General features: G+C 33.8%; 1 protein-coding gene across 1 annotated transcript in view; it reads right to left on the bottom strand.

The window, feature by feature from the left end:
* Positions 1 to 8,717: 8,717 nt before the first annotated feature.
* Positions 8,718 to 20,670, bottom strand: part of LOC111515269 (uncharacterized) — a 31,145-nt gene continuing 19,192 nt past the window's right edge. The window contains 2 exon segments of the mRNA XM_023171495.2: positions 8,718 to 9,552; positions 14,233 to 14,534. Coding sequence (XP_023027263.2) covers positions 8,998 to 9,552; positions 14,233 to 14,534 — 857 coding nt within the window. The 3' untranslated portion in view covers positions 8,718 to 8,997.

Here is a 20,670-nt window from a genome sequence, read left to right as displayed (position 1 = left end):
TTGAGGATTTAATATCCTCACTGAGCTTATTATATAGCTTAACCCCAATGCATATGGGGTGATTCTTTGAAATTGTCAATCTACTATACGGTTGATGTATATATATATTAATTATATATATATATATATATATATATATATATATTATATATATAATATATATATATATATATATATATTATATATGCTATAGCTACCTGCGTGACATCCGGGTCCAGGATATAAATACAGATAGAGATTTTATCGAGTGTGTATGATACAAATCAAGAATGTTTCTATATCCTGGACCCGGATGTCACGCAGGTAGCTATAGCTGCCTACGTGGTCATGTTACATGTAGCCTAGGAATTCTAGGTCTTCTAACTGGAACCACAAATGTGCGGTTGGCTTCTGCTGTTGACTCCGTGCATATGTGTTGTTTTCTGCTTTCGGCAAACAAGTGTTGCCCATCTTTACACTTGGCTGCACCACGCTGATGAGGCCAATAGCCAGAAACAGGTGTCCGTGGTTTGCCCCTATTTTTTGAGTGTTGTGTCCACGAATTATTCCATTCTTGATTTGTATCATACACACTCGATAAAATCTCTATCTGCATTTATATCCTGGACCCGGATGTCACGCAGGTAGCTATAGCTGCCTACGTGGTCATGTTAGATGTAGCCTGGGAATTCTAGGTCTTCTAACTGGAACTATAAATGTGCGGTTGGCTTCTGCTGTTGACTCCGTGCGTACGTGTTGTTTCCTGCTTTCGGCAAACAAGTGTTGCCCATCTTTACACTTGGCTGCACCACGCTGATGAGGCCAATAGCCAGAAACACATGTCCGTAGTTTGCCCCTATTTTTTGAGTGTTGTGTCCACGAATTATTTCATTCTTGATATATATATATATATATATATAATATATATATATATATATATATATATATATATATATATATATATATATATATATATATATATATATAATATATATATATATTATATATATATATATATAAATCGATTTAATTCGTGAGGTTGCAGTAAATAGCTGGGCTGTTACAAAAAAAACTCTTTGTTATATGTGAAGCTTTCGGTATATTTCACACCTTCGTCAGGACAACTACAATAATAAAATTATATATCTTGTAAAAAATATATAAATATGGAGAACTTACTAACGTGAGAATAAAATGGGTCAAAAACAGATAGAAAAACATTAATAAATGACAGTTGATAAAAGTTGACTGACAATGTCAAGTGGGAAAATTCTGAATGATACTCGAATTATTAGATCTTTTATTTTCTTTATCAAACTTCAGTAGGTACGTGTAAATTTTGCTAAGTCTATCAAGTCTATCAGTTCGTTTATTCATTGAATGTTCTTCGTTATTAATATGTATCATTTCCAAAAATATTCTTTTAGTTGTATTGGTTTCTCTATCTAAAATATTTGGATTTTCAGAATTCATTTTATGATCCTCCGAATTAACATGTTCTGTTAATGCACAAGAATTAACATTTCGTCTACAGTCACTCTTATGGGAAGTGATGCGACTACTTAGAGGTCTAGATGTTTGTCCTATATATGTTTTAGAACAATCCATACAAGAAATTCTGTATACTAAATTGGATTTTTGTTTATTTGAAATTGGAGCTTTTGGTTTACTGTATGATTTGGATATAGAAGTCACATTTGTTTCAGATATTTTGAGGTTATTATTTCGGAATACATCAATTAATTTTGTGTGTGGTGTCAGTTGTCCTGACGAAGGTGTGAAATATACTGAAAGCTTGACATATAACAAAGAGTTTTCTTTGTAACAGCCCAGCTATTGACTGCAACCTCACGAATTAAATCGATTTATAGTTAATCCAGTCACTAATTATTCTGTTATATATATTATATATGTTATATGTTATATATATATATATATATATATATATAATATATATATATATATATATATATATATATACAAACAAATAAATATATATATATATATATATATATATATATATATATATATATCAGTATTTATTTGGTAGATATGAAAACTAAGCATTGTAAATAAACTATAACGAATGAATAATCGCCTGCACTTGAAAATACATCAGCCAGAATTCTGATAACCTTCTTCTGAATAACATAGAAGACCATAGAAAATTACTGACTGAATTGAACTGTGGTATAAAATCTTGAGAACATCAAGAGAGACTGTTTGTTTTAACCGAAGAAGTAAATAATATATATGTTTACTGAGCTTCAGTTTGACACTATCAACATGGAACTTCCAGGGAAGTTTGATATCAATATCAACACAGCAGACCATTTATAGAACACCACTCAGAAATTTGATCAGGTACTTCATTAGCTTTGACAATTACTTCGGACATAGTTCTCGCAGATACCAAGATGTTAGTATCGTCCGCAAAAATAACAGTAATCGAAGCTTTTGAACAACATTTCCAAAATAGAAGGGGTTCTAAAACAGAGCCTTGAGGTACCCTTCTTGATATACATTGATATACAATTCAATGCAGAGCCACGTATACCACAAAACTGCACTTTGTGTAAATAATCCTAAAGTCTACTGTTTGTTTTCCAAAATTTCCAGGGAATGTTCAATGAGTTGATCAATTGCATCAACTGTAGATTTATTTCTTCTATAAGCATTCCGACTAGAAGAAAATAATCTGAATGATTCAAAGTAATTATATGATCTTTGATAGAAACACTATTCAATAACCTTAGAAAACTGACTAAGTAGCGATATAGGCCTGTAAGATGCACAGTCAGATCGAGAGCCCTTATTTTTGTATATTGGCAAAACTTTTAACATTTTCAGTATATCAGGAAACCTCCCCTCAATGAAAGTGGAGTTAACTATATGTGTCAAAGGTTCAGAAATCACATTGGCAACCTTTTTAATAACATGACCAGGAATTTCATCAATACCGGATGATTTTTTCTTACAAACTTTTTTGATAACTTGTTCAATTTCCATTTTAGTTGCTGGTTATAAATGAATACTTTGATGAGCAGATGACATATAATTGATATTTGGTTCGTTTTCGAAATACAGATTGTTGAAATTTTTCAAAACATGGTGGGTTTTTGTCATAAATTTTTTACAATTTTAGTTATTTTCATCAAACTTTATACGCAGTTTTACCCGTACAGACTTCTTCTAAACTGAGCATTATCGAACTGCTTATTCAATCCAAATTAAAAAAAATTGTCAGGTTCAATTATTCAATTAGAAAGTGCTACATTTCGGAGTTTGTTAAAAAAACAATTCGGAGAAGTACTATGTCATTAGGAAAATAAACATATGAAAATTGAACAAAACAACTATTACAACAACTGTTCAAAGTGACGACCCCCAACAGTAATACAAGCTTCTGCTCTCCTCATCAGAGAATTTCGCACCCGTTGGAAAATGCCCGGAGTGTTTCTTATCGTTTCGCAGCAAGCTATGATGCGATCCCTCAACATTTCCTCATTTTCAATGGGGATAGCATAAACTAGTGATTTCAGGTGTCCATCGTTGGGGGTATGCTACGTCTAAAAAATGTCTTGTTATTAAACTAAAATGAGGAGGAGCTCCATCGTGCATAAACCAAGAGTGATTTCGGAGACCAATGGGAACACCTTTCATAAGTTGGGGAAGCTCATGTTCCAAAAAATGTAGGTAAGCATCTCCATTCAACCTAAGGGGAGAAAATATTCCAATAATATAATCTCAATTATGCCTACCCATACATCAAAAGAGAATCTGTCGTGGAAATGGGATTTCAAATCATTTTATATAATATCAGACGATGGAAGTCCCAACTAGTGGTTGACACTGTTTCATGATGAATTTCATTAGTTCGGACTTCCATTGTCTGAAATGATATAAAATGATTTGAAATCTGTGAAAGATTCAATAAATGATTGAAAATTAACCAAGTAACAAGAAATTGGAATTGAAAGATATCAAGCTTGAAGTGACTTGACTTCCAATTTTAATTTTCATTTCTTGTTTATTTTCGAGATTTCAATTATTGCTTGTATTTTATTTCATTGTTTTAGCTTTTTTGCTTTCTATACTTGTTATATTTTTGATGATTCTTTCAGGGATTTCAAATCATTTTATATCATATCAAATAATGGAAGTCACAACTAATGAAATGCAAGAAAGAGTATTCTTTCAGGACTGCTGGTTTTAATATTTGTCCCAGTCTTTTGTTACTTCGGCTTTATGTGAATATTTCATCATCACCAAAAACTCTAAAACAGCCCCACTTCTGAATAATTTCAACACAAAGAGCACTAATGAGGTCAATTTGAAGAAGGTCTTGCTTTCGCCTTGGTTTTTTCGGTTACGAGTAATTCATGTTTTCGTTTCGTTATGATGAGGTTGTACGATGGTTGCGAAGCGTTTGAAGTTTTCTGGTGCTACTCTTTTTAATGAGCCAGTTGGAGAATTTCATTGATAATTTATATCCTTTGTTGTTTCATAGAATTAAAGTAGATTGAAGATTGAATAATATAGTAACTGTTCCATATATCCCCGAAGTAATATATGAGAAAATGTATGCATATAATATTTCGTGATAATATTCGAATTTAATATTGTTCATCAATACTTCTGTTATAATAAATAAATAAAAACGAAAAAGACTGGATAGTTCTTAGCTGATGGGTGGTTGATTTGTTTTTCCAATTAATATCGAGTAGTTAATTTGTATTTTGAAGCCAATATATTATTTTCTGGTTTTGCAATATTTACCAGCATCGGTATAGTCGAAGTAACTGGTATTGTGCATACTTAAAGTGTCGGCGCTCTCAAAGGCCACATGAAACAATATAGAGAAATAAAGCCGCTGTTAACTACTCCACGTGAACTGAAGAATTGGCTGTTAATATTCGATAATTTTTACTAACCGATAATTTCACTAGTGGTGCAGTGACAAAGGAAACTACTGGTCTAATTGTATAACTCTGTGCAGTTTTATGAATGAATATAATTTGAGCACTTGGGGGTTCATCAACGTTAATTCCACTTGTCTTTGGAAATAATTAGTTGGATCACGTTTCAGCATTTCAAAATTTTGTAAATGCAAGAAATCAGGGGTTTTGTTGACATAGTCGATTCGGTCAGTTCATTATCATCATCATGGCCACCTCGCTCGCCCGAGATGAATCCCTTAGATTATTTTCTCTGGGGACACCTTGAAGCGTTGGTATACAAAACTGCTATTCAAAGTGAAGAGGATTTACGGAATAAAATCATTAATTCATGTGACATAATAAAAAATTCAATGGCTGGACGGTTGTTTTGAAGCCGAAGGAGGCCATTTCCAACACTTAATTTAGTGCAATTTGTCAATCTAGGTGTTGATGTTATTCAATATTTGTTGTAATTGTTACATGATTAGTAATGAAAAATTGTAAAAATTATAATTTCCAAAAGAAACATTTGATTCCTCATATTATTCATTGTGAGGTCCAGGGATGTAATTAGGTCGACTTTATTTTCTTAAAAACTAAGCAACATACGAAAAAAATTCAGGGGACCAAAAAGTTGTATTTTAATTGCTCAATCCAAAGAAATGATAAAAATTGCACAACAGTAAGTGGCGTTCATTTTTAAGTCAAAAATATTCGTTCAAATCCCGCTCAAGACGCCACTGGACTGAATAAATTGAATGACGTTCGGGTCAAATTAGCTCCTTAATGTTATAACTACCATTGCCAAATTACAACAAAATTAGGTGAAGGATTTTTAAGATATTTACGAATAACTTTTTTTTAAATTTTATTTCAACACCGTGTATCTTGAGAACGAAGGATTTGCGGACCCATGTTTATATGAACATTTCGTCTTATAATTACCTGAAGAATCGTTTGTTGAATTTATGGTACATACTTAATTAACACCCTGTATACAGGGTGTTCCTTAAACACATGCTAATATTTAAGGAGGTAATTCTTAGACCCATTTTGAGGAAAAAACGTCCTATGGGCGTATGTCCTAAACGCCTTAACTTTTGAGATACAGGGTGGCAAAGTTTTCAAAAATAATCAGTTTTTTAATAATAACTGAGATAATTTTGTAGACATCTTTGGCATATTTGGTTCATATGTTCCATGCCTCAAGGCGCATTTTCTGATGTACAATTTTCCTAATTTTCTCTGCCAGTGGCGTACGTACGAGTTTTGAAATGTATATTTTTGGCGAAAAAAATACTACGCCACTGCTTTATCTTGAATTAAAAACTATTTTTGAAATCTCCATACATTTTTGAGCACATTTGATTTGCTGGGTTTTCTTTGTCCGACGCATGGTTTTCGCTCAAAAAATTAAAAGTCGCTTTACTTAAGGATAAATTCCTTAAAAATCTGATGCGGTATCGTGCATCGACTGAAAGCAAACTAAGAGATCAGATTTGTTGCAGAATAATTGAGGATCTAAAAGGTATTTGTTTGTTGTCAGATGCACTGTTCTCAATTAAAATTAAGTCATAACGCAGCACCGCTTAATAATTTTTGAAAACATAAATTTAGTTATCCTGGAATAAATGACGTGTAGCAGGATTTATTTACTGCACCTCTTGGAAATATGGAGTTTGTCGATATGTGATTTCTTTTAAAGATTAAAAGCATAAAAACCAGTGTACCCACCATAGTGATAAAAAACGAATTCTCTGTATGTACAAACGTCAGTAGCTAATATTGATGTTGGTTTAAAGTAAGGTGTTGGTGTTAAAAACTGTCACAGCGCGTTTTGATTGATTTTGAAGTGTTATTGAAGTTATTTTGGTAGTCCGCTGTTTTTCTGAATATCAGTAAATATGATAAATTATACGAATGCGGAAATGGCGCAAATGTATTACGTATATGGCCTTGCCGATGGTAATGCAATAGAAGCCAGGCGCATTTATCAGGAAAGATACCCTAATCGTGCCTTACCAGATAGCCGAACCTTTTCAAATATTCATCGTCGACTGGTAGTTTCAAGAAAGGGACTCCGGAAGGTAGACCTCGTGTAGTAAGAACTCCTGAAATTGAGGAAGCGGTGCTGCAAGAAATTGAGGAACATCCTGAGACGAGTACGAGGAAGATCGCTAGAACTCTGGATATTTGTCATCAAATTGTTTGGCGTATTTTGGTTGATTTTTTGTTATACCCATACCATATTTCAAGAGTGCAGGCATTACTCCCCAGAGATTTTCCACAGCGTGTGAACTTCAGTCAGTGGTATCTACAAAGTATTGCACTAAATCCGCAGTTCGAGACACAAATTTTGTTCACAGACGAAGCAAATTTTTCTCGGAATGCCATTCAAAATTTCCATAACAATCATGTGTGGGCTGAAGAAAATCCCCATGCAATAACCGAAACCCATTTCCAACACCAATTTTCGGTTAATGTATGGGCAGCAATTATAGGTGATCATCTAATAGGCCCATTTTTTCTACCAGGACGCCTTGATGGTCGTTTTTATTTACACTTGCTCGAAGAAGACTTACCTGGTTTATTGGAAGATGTGCCACTTGCGTTAAGGAATCGAATATGGAACATGCACGATGGCGCCCTGCTCATTTCAGTGTAATTGTCCGAAACCATTTAAATACAGTTTATCCTAATCGTTGGATAGGTCGCGGAGGACCTCAGCAATGGCCAGCAAGATCCCCGATCTCAACAGTTTAGATTTTTTTTATGGGGTCACCTTAAAACTCTTGTGTGTAAAACTCCCGTTAATACTTTAGAAGATTTAGGAGAGCGAATAGTTGCCTTGTGTGAAACTATACGAAATACGCCGGGAATATTTGAACGGGTGCGTAATTCCATGCGTAGAAGGGCGGAAGCATGCATACTAAGTGCAGGTGGCCACTTCCAACAATTTTTGTAATCAGTTTTGGTATTATTACTAATTAACAAATTTATGCTATTCGTTTAGACTTACTGTCACAAAATAAAATAAAAACTCGTTTTTGTGAAAAATTTATTTTTCTGCAGATTATGTTTTCAAATATTATTAGGGAATTGGTAATGCGTTATGAAGCAATTTTCAGATTCTCATTCATTTTAGAATTGATCTAATTTCTTAATTTGCTTTTTGTCGATTTTTATTTTTTTTAGCGAAAATCATGCGTCGGACAAAGAAATACCAGGAGATCAAATTTTCTCAAAAATAAATGAGGATTTTAAAAATGATTTTATTTTGAAAAGAAGGCATTGGCGTAGTACTTTTTCTCCAAAAATATTCAATGCGAAACCCGTAGAAATGCCACTATTTGAAAAAATACAAATTTGTGTACATCAGAAAATGCGCCTTGAGGCATGGAACATATGTACCAAATATGCCAAAGATGTCTACAAAATTATGTCAGTTATTATTGAAAAACTGATTATTTTTGAAAACTTTGCCACCCTGTATCTCAAAAGTTAAGGCGTTTAGGAGATACGTCCATAGGAAGTTTTTTTCTTAAAATGGGTCTAAGAATTACCTCCTTAAATATCAGCATGTGTTTAAGGAACACCCTGTATTTGCGTTGTCCCTCTTGCAATTTTTTCATCCATTTCATTTTTCTCGTTTTTATGCCATCTTGCGCTGCCTGGTTTCTATTCGATGTTTTTAGTTGGATATAACTTGAAGTATTCATATCACTTGACAAACCTACTGTGCTAGCGAAACATGTGATATGTTCTTCAAATGAAGTTTATGAAGATCAAATAAAAAAAACAAGGAAGAATATTATTCTGATCATATAATTGTCACGTTGAACTAATGAAAATCATCATTTCAAAATACAGGATTCATAATGCTATTTCTATTTGAAATCCTCTGTACTTCACATTATTCTGAGGATCCCTTGAATAATGAATGATATGAAATGAAATGACGAATCACGAAATGAAATCACGAAACGCGTGATGGTGAATTCTCAGCCGCTCATTCATTTAAATTGAAATAGACAACGAGAACGTGACTGAACACTGATGAACTTTTCATAAAAAAACGTTAATTAAGAGCAGTAGTGTTTATATTCGTAATGAAATTTGGATGTGCCCCAGTTCCCCCACTCTGTATCGAGAAATGTCTGTAAGAGAGATACTCAGAAGGTATCGGTTGGTCTCTTTTTATCGCCCTCCTTTGTTTCTTCACTTTGAGGTACCCCAACACAGAAACCAACACTATGAATACTACAAATCCCATGCAGCATCCAATTATGAGTCCCAATCGTCTAGTTAGGATGGATTGTACTCCAAAAGCGTGATCGGGAAGCATTCCCAGACCTATGTGCATGCTGCCGGGTGCAGCCAAAGTACTAACTTCAGCACACTTGCTGGTGGACGAGTCCACAAGAAGAGGCCGTATAGAATCACTGAAGATTTCGAGATCGTTCCGTGTCGTATCGTTGTCGAGTTCACGAATTCCCAGTCGTGATTCGGCTATTTCTCTTGGAGGAAATGCCCAGTTTCCGAGTGCTAGGACGCATATCACATATCTAGTGTCTGGATAAAGTTTGGAGAGTTTCATCGATCTTGATGAGCGGTCCAACTTCCTACCAAGGACCTGAAACGAAGAGGATAGATTCATCAATCATCGATGAGGTGTGTAAAAGCATTGTCAAAGATAACTTTGAAAAAAAATCTATAAATGTTCGTAGATGAACTAAACGCTTGAAAACTTTCTGATACAGTATGTTATACAATAAAAATTTCGAAAAACATCCCACAACACCAGATATTCATAGAATATGCTTGAATGAAAATGGTAGGGTTATTCCCGGAAGAATGTGCATAGAATGTCTATAAATTGATTATTCTCCCGTGAATTTTCTAAGAATATTGTCGATCGTATATACAGTGTGTCCCATTTTTATTGGAAACCCCCCCCCCAAAATTTGAAGTTGTGAATCGATTTTATTAATTTTTTTTAAATGTCAAGTACTAAGAGGTCTACCTTGGGACAAAATTTGAAATGTTTGTTAAAGTTTCAGGGCATACCACGATATTTTTTCTTAGTCGAAAATCGGATTCAGAGTGCCTCTAAACAGGTGTGATCAAAATTTATTAAAAAAATATTCATTATCAACAAAGTTATGACAACTCAAAAATTCGAAAACTCACACAGCTAACAGTCATAATATATCATTTTTTTCATGATTTCAACAATAAAGTGCTGCCACATGAAAAAAAAACATATAGCGTAAATATTTTTAATGAAAATAACTGAATTACATTCACACAATTCAACTTACAATGAATCAAAAATTTTTAATAAACGTAACTAATAACTAATTATTGAAATGTTTCGATTCAGTGCAACGATTAATTGTAACTCATATTCTAGTAGCCTCTACTAATCCACCACGTATTTCGATACATGTGTCGTAGCGCTTACGGATGTTTCTGATTACGTTCCTTACTTCTTGAGGGCTAATATCTGCACATACCTGTCGAATCCTTGCACAAAAATCATTTCTATCTCTTGAGCGGTTTTTGTTAACCTTTTTTGTGAGAAGTCCCCAGAGAAAAAAGTCCAAAACTGTGAGGTCTGGAGATCTGGGTGGCCACTCTATAAACGGACTACCATGGCCTATCCATCGGTTTGGAAAATGTTCGTTTAGCCATTGCCTCACAGCTCTGGCATAATGAACTGAACACCCATCTAACTGGACAATTAAATTTGATCGTTCATTGATTGGCAGCTCGTGAATAGCATCTCAAAACTCTGTGCTTAAAAATTTTAGAAACCTCTGCGCATTAATGTTTTCCTCAAAAAAGAAAGGACGTTCAATATCCCACACCAGACGTTGATTTTTTGGGAATACTGGCTTTTACAGTTTATTACCCAGTTAGGATTATCCGCTGCCCAATAGCGACAATTCTGTGTTGACACTACTCCATTTGTAGTGAAAGTGGCTTCGTCGGTATACAAAATATTTTTTAGGAAATTTCTATTGTTTAAATATTCCCCTTGGGCCCATAAACGATATTCCAGGCGTCTTGCTTTGTCGCCTTCTTGAAGTGCGTGTAAAAATTTTGGCTTGAAAGGTTTAATATTCTGCGCCTTGAGACATCTCCGAATAGTTTCTCGTGGAATATTCAAATCTAAAGTGGCATTCCTTATACTGGCATTAGGATTATTTCCGAAATAATCTAAAATGATTTGATCATTCCTGTTTCGTCTTTGTACAAGAATACTTTTTAACATCATTTTTGATACTGCAGCAGTGTCATTGAATATTTCATTTATTTTATTTACCGTACCGCAGCTAATACGAGGACGGTCTGGATGTCTCTCAATAAATACTCTACAAACCTCTTTAGCACTTCTAACGTCATCTCCCGAAAGGCGTACAATTTCAATTTTCTCTTTTAGGCTCAATCTTGCAGCCATGACACAAAATAATTCGAAGAACTGTAAGGTAAATATTGTTGACAATAGTACACTTGAATCTTTCACAAGTGTTAAACTGTAATATCATTTCCATTACAACTAAGATTTAAATTGAAATATTAGGTCTTAGTTTTAGTTAATTTGCGTGAAAACTTGAATGTAATTCCGTTATTCTCATTAAAAATATTTACACAATTTGTTTTCTTTTTTATCTGGCGGCACTTTATTGTTGAAATCATGAAAAAATATTCTCATGGCTATATCTGTTGATATAGGGTGTTTTTTTGTGTGACTGTTAGCTGTGTGAGTTTTCGAAGTTTTGAGTTGTCATAACTTTGTTATTAATGAATATTTTGTCATGAAATTTCGGTCACACCTGTTTAGAGGCATTCTGAATCCAGTGGCGTAGTGATTTTTTCAGTAAAAATATCGCTAATAAAAATCCAGATTTTCGACTAAGAGAAAATATCGTAGTATGCCCTGAAACTTCAATAAACATTTCAAATTTTGTCCCAAGGTAGACCTTCCAGACTTGACATTTAAAATGAAAATATATTAAAATCGGTTTACAACTTCAAATTTTAGGGGGGTGTTTCCATTAAAAATGGGTCACACTGTATCTATAATAGACAAGTCTTTGTAATCTCAAAATATGATAACGTGAATAATAAAAAAAATCATCCAAATCCGTAGAAGTGTGGAATGTGACGTCAGCATGACTTTTATTACCCTCAGTAACTGCTTTACTAGAATGGGCACTAGAATCTAGGCATTCTGTACCTTCATCAGCTATAGAAGTATCGACATCCCCCTAGAAGTAATTTTTTATATTTAATGTTGATGTTTGAGATTTTATTTTCACGAAAAGAAAGAAAGTAAATAATAGACAACCCAGCGGCTGCACATTCTATACGTTTCTTACTTTAAGTAAGGACAAACATTTTCTTATTATCTTGATGTTGCAAAATTCAATTGAAAATCATTTTTCAAAAAATAATTAAAAATAGTATGCCCAGGATTTTTTAGCGAACCCATTTTCAACATATTTTCTAATATACTAAATTCATTATAAAATATATTTCATTTTATTATCAGCTCGGTGAAGGTCAATTTAGGTTCGGAACTTAGACTAATTATTCGAACCAGTTGCAGTAGATATACTCGTAGTTTGGCATTATTAACAATACAACTATTGTATTCAACGAAAATAATTTTTTGTGGAGAAAAAATTAGTTTTTTTATCGACCTTTTTTGGGTAATTGTTACCTTCCACAATCTGAAAAAAATATAAAAATTATAATGGAGAACTTTATACAAGTGTAGAAGGGCAAACTTTCTAGTTTATCCTGATAAGTTACTGCGTAAAAATCAAAGTATTTTTCACAAAGAAAAATCTTCTATTTATCAGTAATTTGTCGTATTCAACAAGTTTGCCTATCAAAAAAATTATTAAGAACTAACACTTCTCTTTTACGTTTCGGAGGCCAAAATCTGCCTCCGTCTTCAGAAATGGATAAAAAATTTCGAATATATACGCAGTAATTCCTTTTTTGATAGCTTATTTCTTTACTTCTTCGACAGATGTCAATGAAGTTTTGAAATATGAAATTTTGTCAATGTTGTTGATTGACAACTGTCATTTCGCCACTATCCAAAGTTTTCTTCAAGATGGGTAGCCAAGTACGGTCTATTTCTAAGGAGCTATTAGAGATACAATTCTCTCCAGATAGAGAATATACGCTGATTCTTTTAGCTTACGTCTCTTAGAATGAGGCTCATTGGTAATCTTTCTTGTCCTATTCCATTCCACTGGATGTTCACCGTCTGATTTTAAAATGTGTTCTGATAATTTTGATCCTGTCAACGACACCTTTTACAACTAACGTTATACCTTACATTCCAAAACTATCTGAAAAAATAAGACGAATTGGAAATAGATATGATGTTAGAACTACTTTCAAAACAAAAAATACACTGAGATCTATACTCACACATACAAAACCCAACAACACTGAAGAAAAAACAAAAAATTGTATTTATAAAATACCTTGTTCTTGTAGTAAAAGTTACATTGGTGAAACCTCAAGACCATTGAAAGTGCGTGAGAATGAACATCGAGATTATATAAAAAATAGACAATTGACAGGATAAAAATTATCAGAACACATTTTAAAATCAGACGGTGAACATCGGGTGGAATGGAATAGGACAAGAAAGATTACCAATGAGGCTCATTCTAAGAGACGTAAGCTAAAAGAATCAGCGTATATTCTCATGTCTGGAGAGAACTGTATCTCGAATAGCTCCTTAGAAATAGACCGTACTTGGCTACCCATCTTGAAGAAAACTTTGGATAGTGGCGAAATGGCAACAAACTGATATCGGAGAGTACCTTGTATTACATCGAATGTTTCAGTTGTCAATCAACAACATTGACATAATTTCATATTTCAAAACTTCAATGACATCTGTCGAAGAAGTAAAGAAATAAGCTATCAAAAAGGGATAACTGCGTATATATTCGAATTTTTATTTTTTATCCATTTCTGAAGACGGAGGCAGATTTTGGCCTCCGAAACGTAAAAGTGTTATTTCTTAATAATTTTTTTGATAGGAAAAATTGTTAAATACGACAAGTTACTGATAAATAGAAGATTTTTCTTTGTGGAAAATACTTTGATTTTTTACGCAGTAACTTATCGGGGTAAACTTAAAAGTTTGCCCTTCTACCCTTGTATAAAGTTCTCCATTATAATTTTTATATTTTGTTATAAATTGTGGAAGGTACCAATTACCCAAAAAAGGTCGATAAAACAACTATTGTGTAACGTTTCTGACGCAAAAACTCACCTCCATTTCATCCACTCTGTCCATCGAATAATATGCTACTTGGTATCCATTCAATCCTGAGTGGTTTCTACTCTGCCACGACACAAGCACTGAGAAGGGCTGTATATCTTGAATTCCAAGTTTAATGACCATCGGTTCATCACAAAATTGTTCGGGATCGAGATCGAGAAACACTCTACCCCTAAGTTCGGGAGGGTGTTCGCAACGTAACTCAACAGTGTTGGCCCTTTCAACCAGTTTCTGATGATCACGTAGCCATTCCCATAATTCCTGCGAATCGCAGCTGCAGGATAGTGGGTTTTCTGGAAGGAGAAATGATGACTTTCAGGAAATTATGTCGTTGGATAGTTGGTTTTATTGATTTCAAATAAACAAAGGGTTTTATTCAGCTCGTCCTGTTTATTTGTGTGGGTAAAAATTTAGCAATTGAACTTCCTGATGACATATTGATCTGAAATTTGGTAACTAAATTTAGTTTTGAAGACAATACAATTTAATAAATTCTGAATCATTCTGAATTAAAAATAACCGCAGCTATAAAATGGCGGATTACATATTGTTACACAACCACCTCGATATGCGAATCAAATGACAGGGATTGACTAGGAGGATAATAATAATAATAATGAAAAGAGAAATGAAAATGTCTATGTTTTTTACCACTTATAATTGTAATCAACGTTACTGCAGTTTCGTCATATATGGACATTCTCAAACTAATACAACAAAACTAACAATGATTCATTACATTCGCCAATATATACCATTCAGGTACTTGATTGAGTACCTGAATTTACAGTTCATAATGCGGATGTGCCAATTTAAAAACCGGAGAGTAAATTAAATCGATTTGATTATTTAACAGGTTGCGCCCGCAATTTTCATGCTTGTAAATTTCCAAGGATCCTGAATAATTGGGTTTGCAACCCTTCCTTGCATAGTGCAGAATTTCCGTATCGTTTAGATTCGGAAACTTGTGGTTGCCAACGAATGGTTTGAAAACGTCAAATCATTTTTTCATAGTCTGAAGGACCTTTCATGTTCAGCATACCGTTTTTGGAAATTTAGTCCGCATTGTCTTACATAAATCATGTTGAGTCAAATTGTATTTTAATGAATAATCAGTCAGGATTTCGAAAACAGTTTTTATGCGAGTCCGCGTTACAATTAACTTTATGCCATATAAAAACTCAATTGGATAATGAGAAATATGTAATTACTGTGTTCCTTGATCTGAAGAGAGCATTCGAAACTATTGATCGTAAAATATTGTTGGTTAAACTCAAGCAATATGGGATGAGGGGCAAGGTATAACAATGGCTAAATAACTACCTCCAGCAACGTAGCCAAAGGGTACGTTTCAAGTCTGAAGTTTCGTCTGAGTTAGATAATGATGTTGGCATTCCACAGGGAAGTGTTTTGGGCCCATTATTGTTTCTATTATACATTAATGATATTAACCTCTTTGTGGAATGCGAATTCATTAACCTCTTTGCTGATGATACCTTAATTGCTTGTAGTGACGTCTGCCTAGATACGGCTATTCAAAAAATGGATAATGTTTTACAATCAATTAGCAAGTATTTGAGTTTGAATAAATTGAAATTGAATGTGTCTAAAAGTCAGGCTATGATATTCACAAGTAAATACAGATATGATACCATTAATATTAATAGCCTTAACCTAAACATCAATAATGAACAAATTGAAATTGTATCTAATATCAAGTATTTGGGCTTCCAGTTGGATAACTTTCTGAACTTCAATACCCATTTCAATTATATTCATAAAAACATTTCAGAAAAACTTTATTTTTTCTCTCGTATAGCCCAGGAATTATCAACCGAAACAAAAATCACGGTATATAATTCAATTATTCAGCCGCATTTTGATCATTGCTCATCAGCCCTGTTTTGTTTGATCTTACTAAGCTGAATATGCTACAAAAACTTCAAAATCGTGGCATGAGAATAATTCTGAGAACTAATCGTCTCACCCCCATAAGATCTATGTTAGCAACGCTTAATTGGTTCTCAGTCGAAAAAAGAATGTATTATTTCACAATGATTTTTGTATATAAAATATTGAATAACCTGGCTCCTGTTTACTTTCATACATTTATGATAATTGAATAGAGACATTCACACTTATAACACTCGGGGTGAAAATGACATTCACATTAGCAGCACTGCTTATCGCAGTACTATGAACTCTTTATTTTTCAAAGGTTTCCAAGAATTTAATAAACTACCAGACTTCATTAAAACATCATAATCGTTGAATTTGTTTAAAAAACAATTGAAAGAACTTATTAAGATGAAATAGATATAATACCTAACCTAACCTAACTGTGTTAGGAATCACACGTTAAAAGGTAAGACCTCGTTAGTCCTTAGCTCGCACAAGTTTCTCAACTTCTGAGAGTTGTCGTAAGTATGGGGGTGGCAGCTGATTAACGGAAAAACAGATTTTAAAACAGATTTTTAAAATTGTGATTTTCGTATATTATTGTTGCATTGTATTTCTTTTTTTGTGTTTGTCTAATGTTGTATATATACAACGTTGATTTAATTGGGATATATATATATGTATATTAGGGTTATCTATTTTTAAATAAAGATCTATCTATCTATCTATCTATCTAAACACTATTACATTCCGGACACTTAAGCTTATAAACTCCAGATTTTTCCAACTTGTCGACCTTATCTTTGGCATTGAAAAGAAAATGAGATAACCTGGCATGTGGCCTGAATGCTATTTCCACATTGTTTTTTCTGAAGAAACCTGCGATTATTTCTATTCTTTTTCCAAAATATGTTAGCGTTACCCATTTCTTGATATCTGGTTGTTTGACCTGAGGATATATTGATCTGTGAGTGAATTTCCGGCTTTGTTTCCTGACTAACTTCTGGATAGTATCTGCGTTGAAACCATCATTATGACCTATCTGTGTAATTGTATCAATTTCCCCAGCTAGATTGTCTGCAGACAAAGGCAGTGAGAATGCTCTGTGCAATATTGAATTGTAGGCTGCTAATTTATGACTGTCTGGATGGAAAGAATCGTTTGGGATGGTGATGTCTGTATAGCTAGGTTTTCTGAAAACATTAAACTCGAATTTATTCTGATTGTGTGTAATGACCAGGTCTAAGAAATGTATCTGTTTCTCTATCTCTGTTTCGAGTGTGAACTGAATGTTGCTATTGATATTGATCATGATTGTCATGAATTGGTTCAGCTATCGTGTAGTACCTCTGAAACAGGCAAGAATATCGTCTACATATCTGTACCAAAAATAAATATGTTTTTCACCCAGGTCGGAGTTTACTATAGTGGTCTCCAAGTTGTTTATAAATATGTCTGCTAAAAGTGGACTGAGGGGTGAGCCCATTGGTAAACCTGAATCCTGTTTATGGAATTTGTTGTTGAACTGTAGGTAGCTCTGATTCAGGCACACATTGAAAGCTGTTGAAACTTCAAAGGAAGTGATATAGTCCACTTTGGCTTGATCTAATATTTCTAAAATGAGGGACTCACACTCGTTGAACGGTATGTTGGAGAACATACTCTTTACATCGAATGAAACTAAAATTGAATTATGTGGCGTGGTTTGGTTCCTTATGTTTCTTACTAAAGTCAGTAAATTTTTAATGTTGTGAGGTGGGACGAAATTGGTAATATTTTTGAACAACTTGTTAAGACGTATTCCTAGTTCTCTTACCGGGCTATTTATATAGGAAACTACCGGTCTTATGGGGTTATCCTCTTTATGTGTTTTCATCAGGCCATACAGTTTAGGGCAAGAGGGGTTCATGTTGGTGATTCTCCGTTTCTCTGATTCCGTAAAAATGATTTTAGTATCTGAGAGGAAATTTTTCAGTTCATTTTGACTATTTTTCGTTGGGTCTTTCTTGATGACAGTAAGGTTCTCATCTCGAATGACTGACTCAATTTTCTGAACATATGTTTCTCGTTCAATGAAACTTTCTATGTTTTCTCTTTTCTTCATTATGATTTCCTACCACGTAGTAACGGCTTCATCCATCAATTTACTATATAGTTAGTGAAATATTCTTTACTGAAATTGTCTTTTGTGATCCAGTGCTCAGACAAACACAAAATGTCAACATTGTGATAATTAACCATCACTTCTTTGATTTGAATTGTTTATGAAGCCTTGAACGTTGACATGCAAAAATCTGAAAAAAATATAAAAATCACCATCTATACCAATATGATCAATATTAACAATATCTCTGCTGTGGGAGTCCAAAATGAGACAATCCTCTACATAGTTGTTGTCAGACTTGGACGATTCTCTAAAAAGATGGCCACAGCTACAAAATTACGTACTACATATTTTTTCGCAACTAGATACTTCAATATGGTGACAGAACTTGACCAGTAGTATTACACTTTGAAAAAGAAGTGAATTCAAGATGATGAAGCATTGAGTAACAAAACCAGGAACTGAAAATTCGAAATTAAAATGAGTAAAAAAAATGTTGAACAGTTTTATTGAGAAAAAAAAAGATAATAATTATGTAGATAATTTACTAAAAACTAAGAAATAATTCGGAAGGTTCTAGATTGCAGTCATCACACCATTATCCTCAGCAAATCTACGGTATTGATCAGATGAAAAAATAATGAATTTGTTAGGCGTAGTATTTGTATACCGTGTGACACAGAGTTATGGTACACCCACTTTTTCTACTTTATTTCTCTAGCGATATTCCTGAAACTTGGAACATTGAATATGCTCACTAGACGGCACCTTTTGAAATATTTGTAAAACAAATTCAACTTCCGGCTTTTCCGGAAATGACAACAACTTTTGATTTTCAAATAGGACATCCTATATATTATCACAAGAACGATTAGGGAAGATCATGAGGCATCCAACGATACCAGGTTCGATGGTGTTATCTCTAATGACTACGGAGATATCGCCATATATTCTATCCATACTCTCAATGAGTGTGAGACAGATAGTTGGATGGACCCTCCAAAAAAAGTTTCTCTGTCCTACTCATTGAGCTTTTGTATAAAATAAATGGCGAAATCTCCGTAGTCATTAGAGATAACACCATCACACTTGAAATCGTTGGATTCCTCATAATCTTCCCTAACCGTTTTTGCGATAATATACAGGGTGTTCCTTAAACACATGCTAATATTTAAGGAGGTAATTCTTAGACTCATTTCAAGGAAAAAACGTCTTATGGACGTATGTCCTAAACGCCTAAACTTTTGAGATACAGGGTGGCAAAGTTTTCAAAAATAATCAGTTTTTTAATAATAACTGAGATAATTTTGTAGACATCTTTGGCATATTTGGTACATATGTTCCATGCCTCAAGGCGCATTTTCTGATGTACACAAATTTGTATTTTTTCAAACAGTGGCATCCCTACGGGTTTCGCATTGTATATTTTTGGGGAAAAAGTACTACGCCAATGCTTTCTTTTCAAAATGAAATCATTTTTAAAATCCTCATTCATTTTTGAGAAAATTTGACCTTTTGGTATTTCTCTGTCTGATGCATGATTTTCACTCAAAAAAATAAAAATCGACAGAAAGCAAATTAAGAAATTAGATCAATTATGAAATGAATGAGAATCTGAAAATTGCTTCATAACGCATTAATATTTGAAAACATAAAACATAAAAACGAGTTTTATTTTATTTTGTGACAATAGGTCTAAACGAATAGCACAAATTTGTTAATTATTAATAATACCAAAACTGATTATAAAAATTGTTGGAAGTGGCCACCTGCACTTAGTATGCATGCTTCCGCCCTTCTACGCATGGAATTACGCACCCGTTCAAATATTCCCGGCGTATTTCGTATAGTTTCACACGAGGCAACTATTCGCTCTCTTAAATCTTCTAAAGTATTAACGGGAGTTTTATACACAAGAGTTTTAAGGTGACCCCATAAAAAAAGTCTAAACAGTTGAGATCGGGGGATCTTGCTGACCATTGCTGAGGTCCTCCGCGACCTATCCAACGATTAGGATAAACTGTATTTAAATGGATTCGGACAATTACACTGAAATGAGCAGGGGCGCCATCGTGCATGTACCATATTCGATTCCTTAACGCAAGTGGCACATCTTCCAATAACCCAGGTAAGTCTTCTTCGAGAAAGTGTAAATAAGAACGACCATCAAGGCGTCCTGGTAGAAAAAATGGGCCTATTAGATGATCACCTATAATTCCTGCCCATACATTAACCGAAAATTGGTGTTGGAAATGGGTTTCGGTTATTGCATGGGGATTTTCTTCAGCCCACACATGATTGTTATGGAAATTTTGAATGGCATTCCGAGAAAAATTTGCTTCGTCTGTGAACAAAATTTGTGTCTCAAACTGCGGATTTAGTGCAATACTTTGTAGATACCACTGACTGAAGTTCACACGCTGTGG

The sequence above is a fragment of the Leptinotarsa decemlineata genome, unplaced genomic scaffold (genome assembly GCF_025532065.1).
Source record: "Leptinotarsa decemlineata unplaced genomic scaffold, Ldec_3_MD MMD2_P_RNA_scaffold_14, whole genome shotgun sequence".
Taxonomy (NCBI): domain Eukaryota; kingdom Metazoa; phylum Arthropoda; class Insecta; order Coleoptera; family Chrysomelidae; genus Leptinotarsa; species Leptinotarsa decemlineata.
Note: the sequence above shows the minus strand (reverse complement) of the source record. Positions and strands in the feature narration are given on the sequence as shown.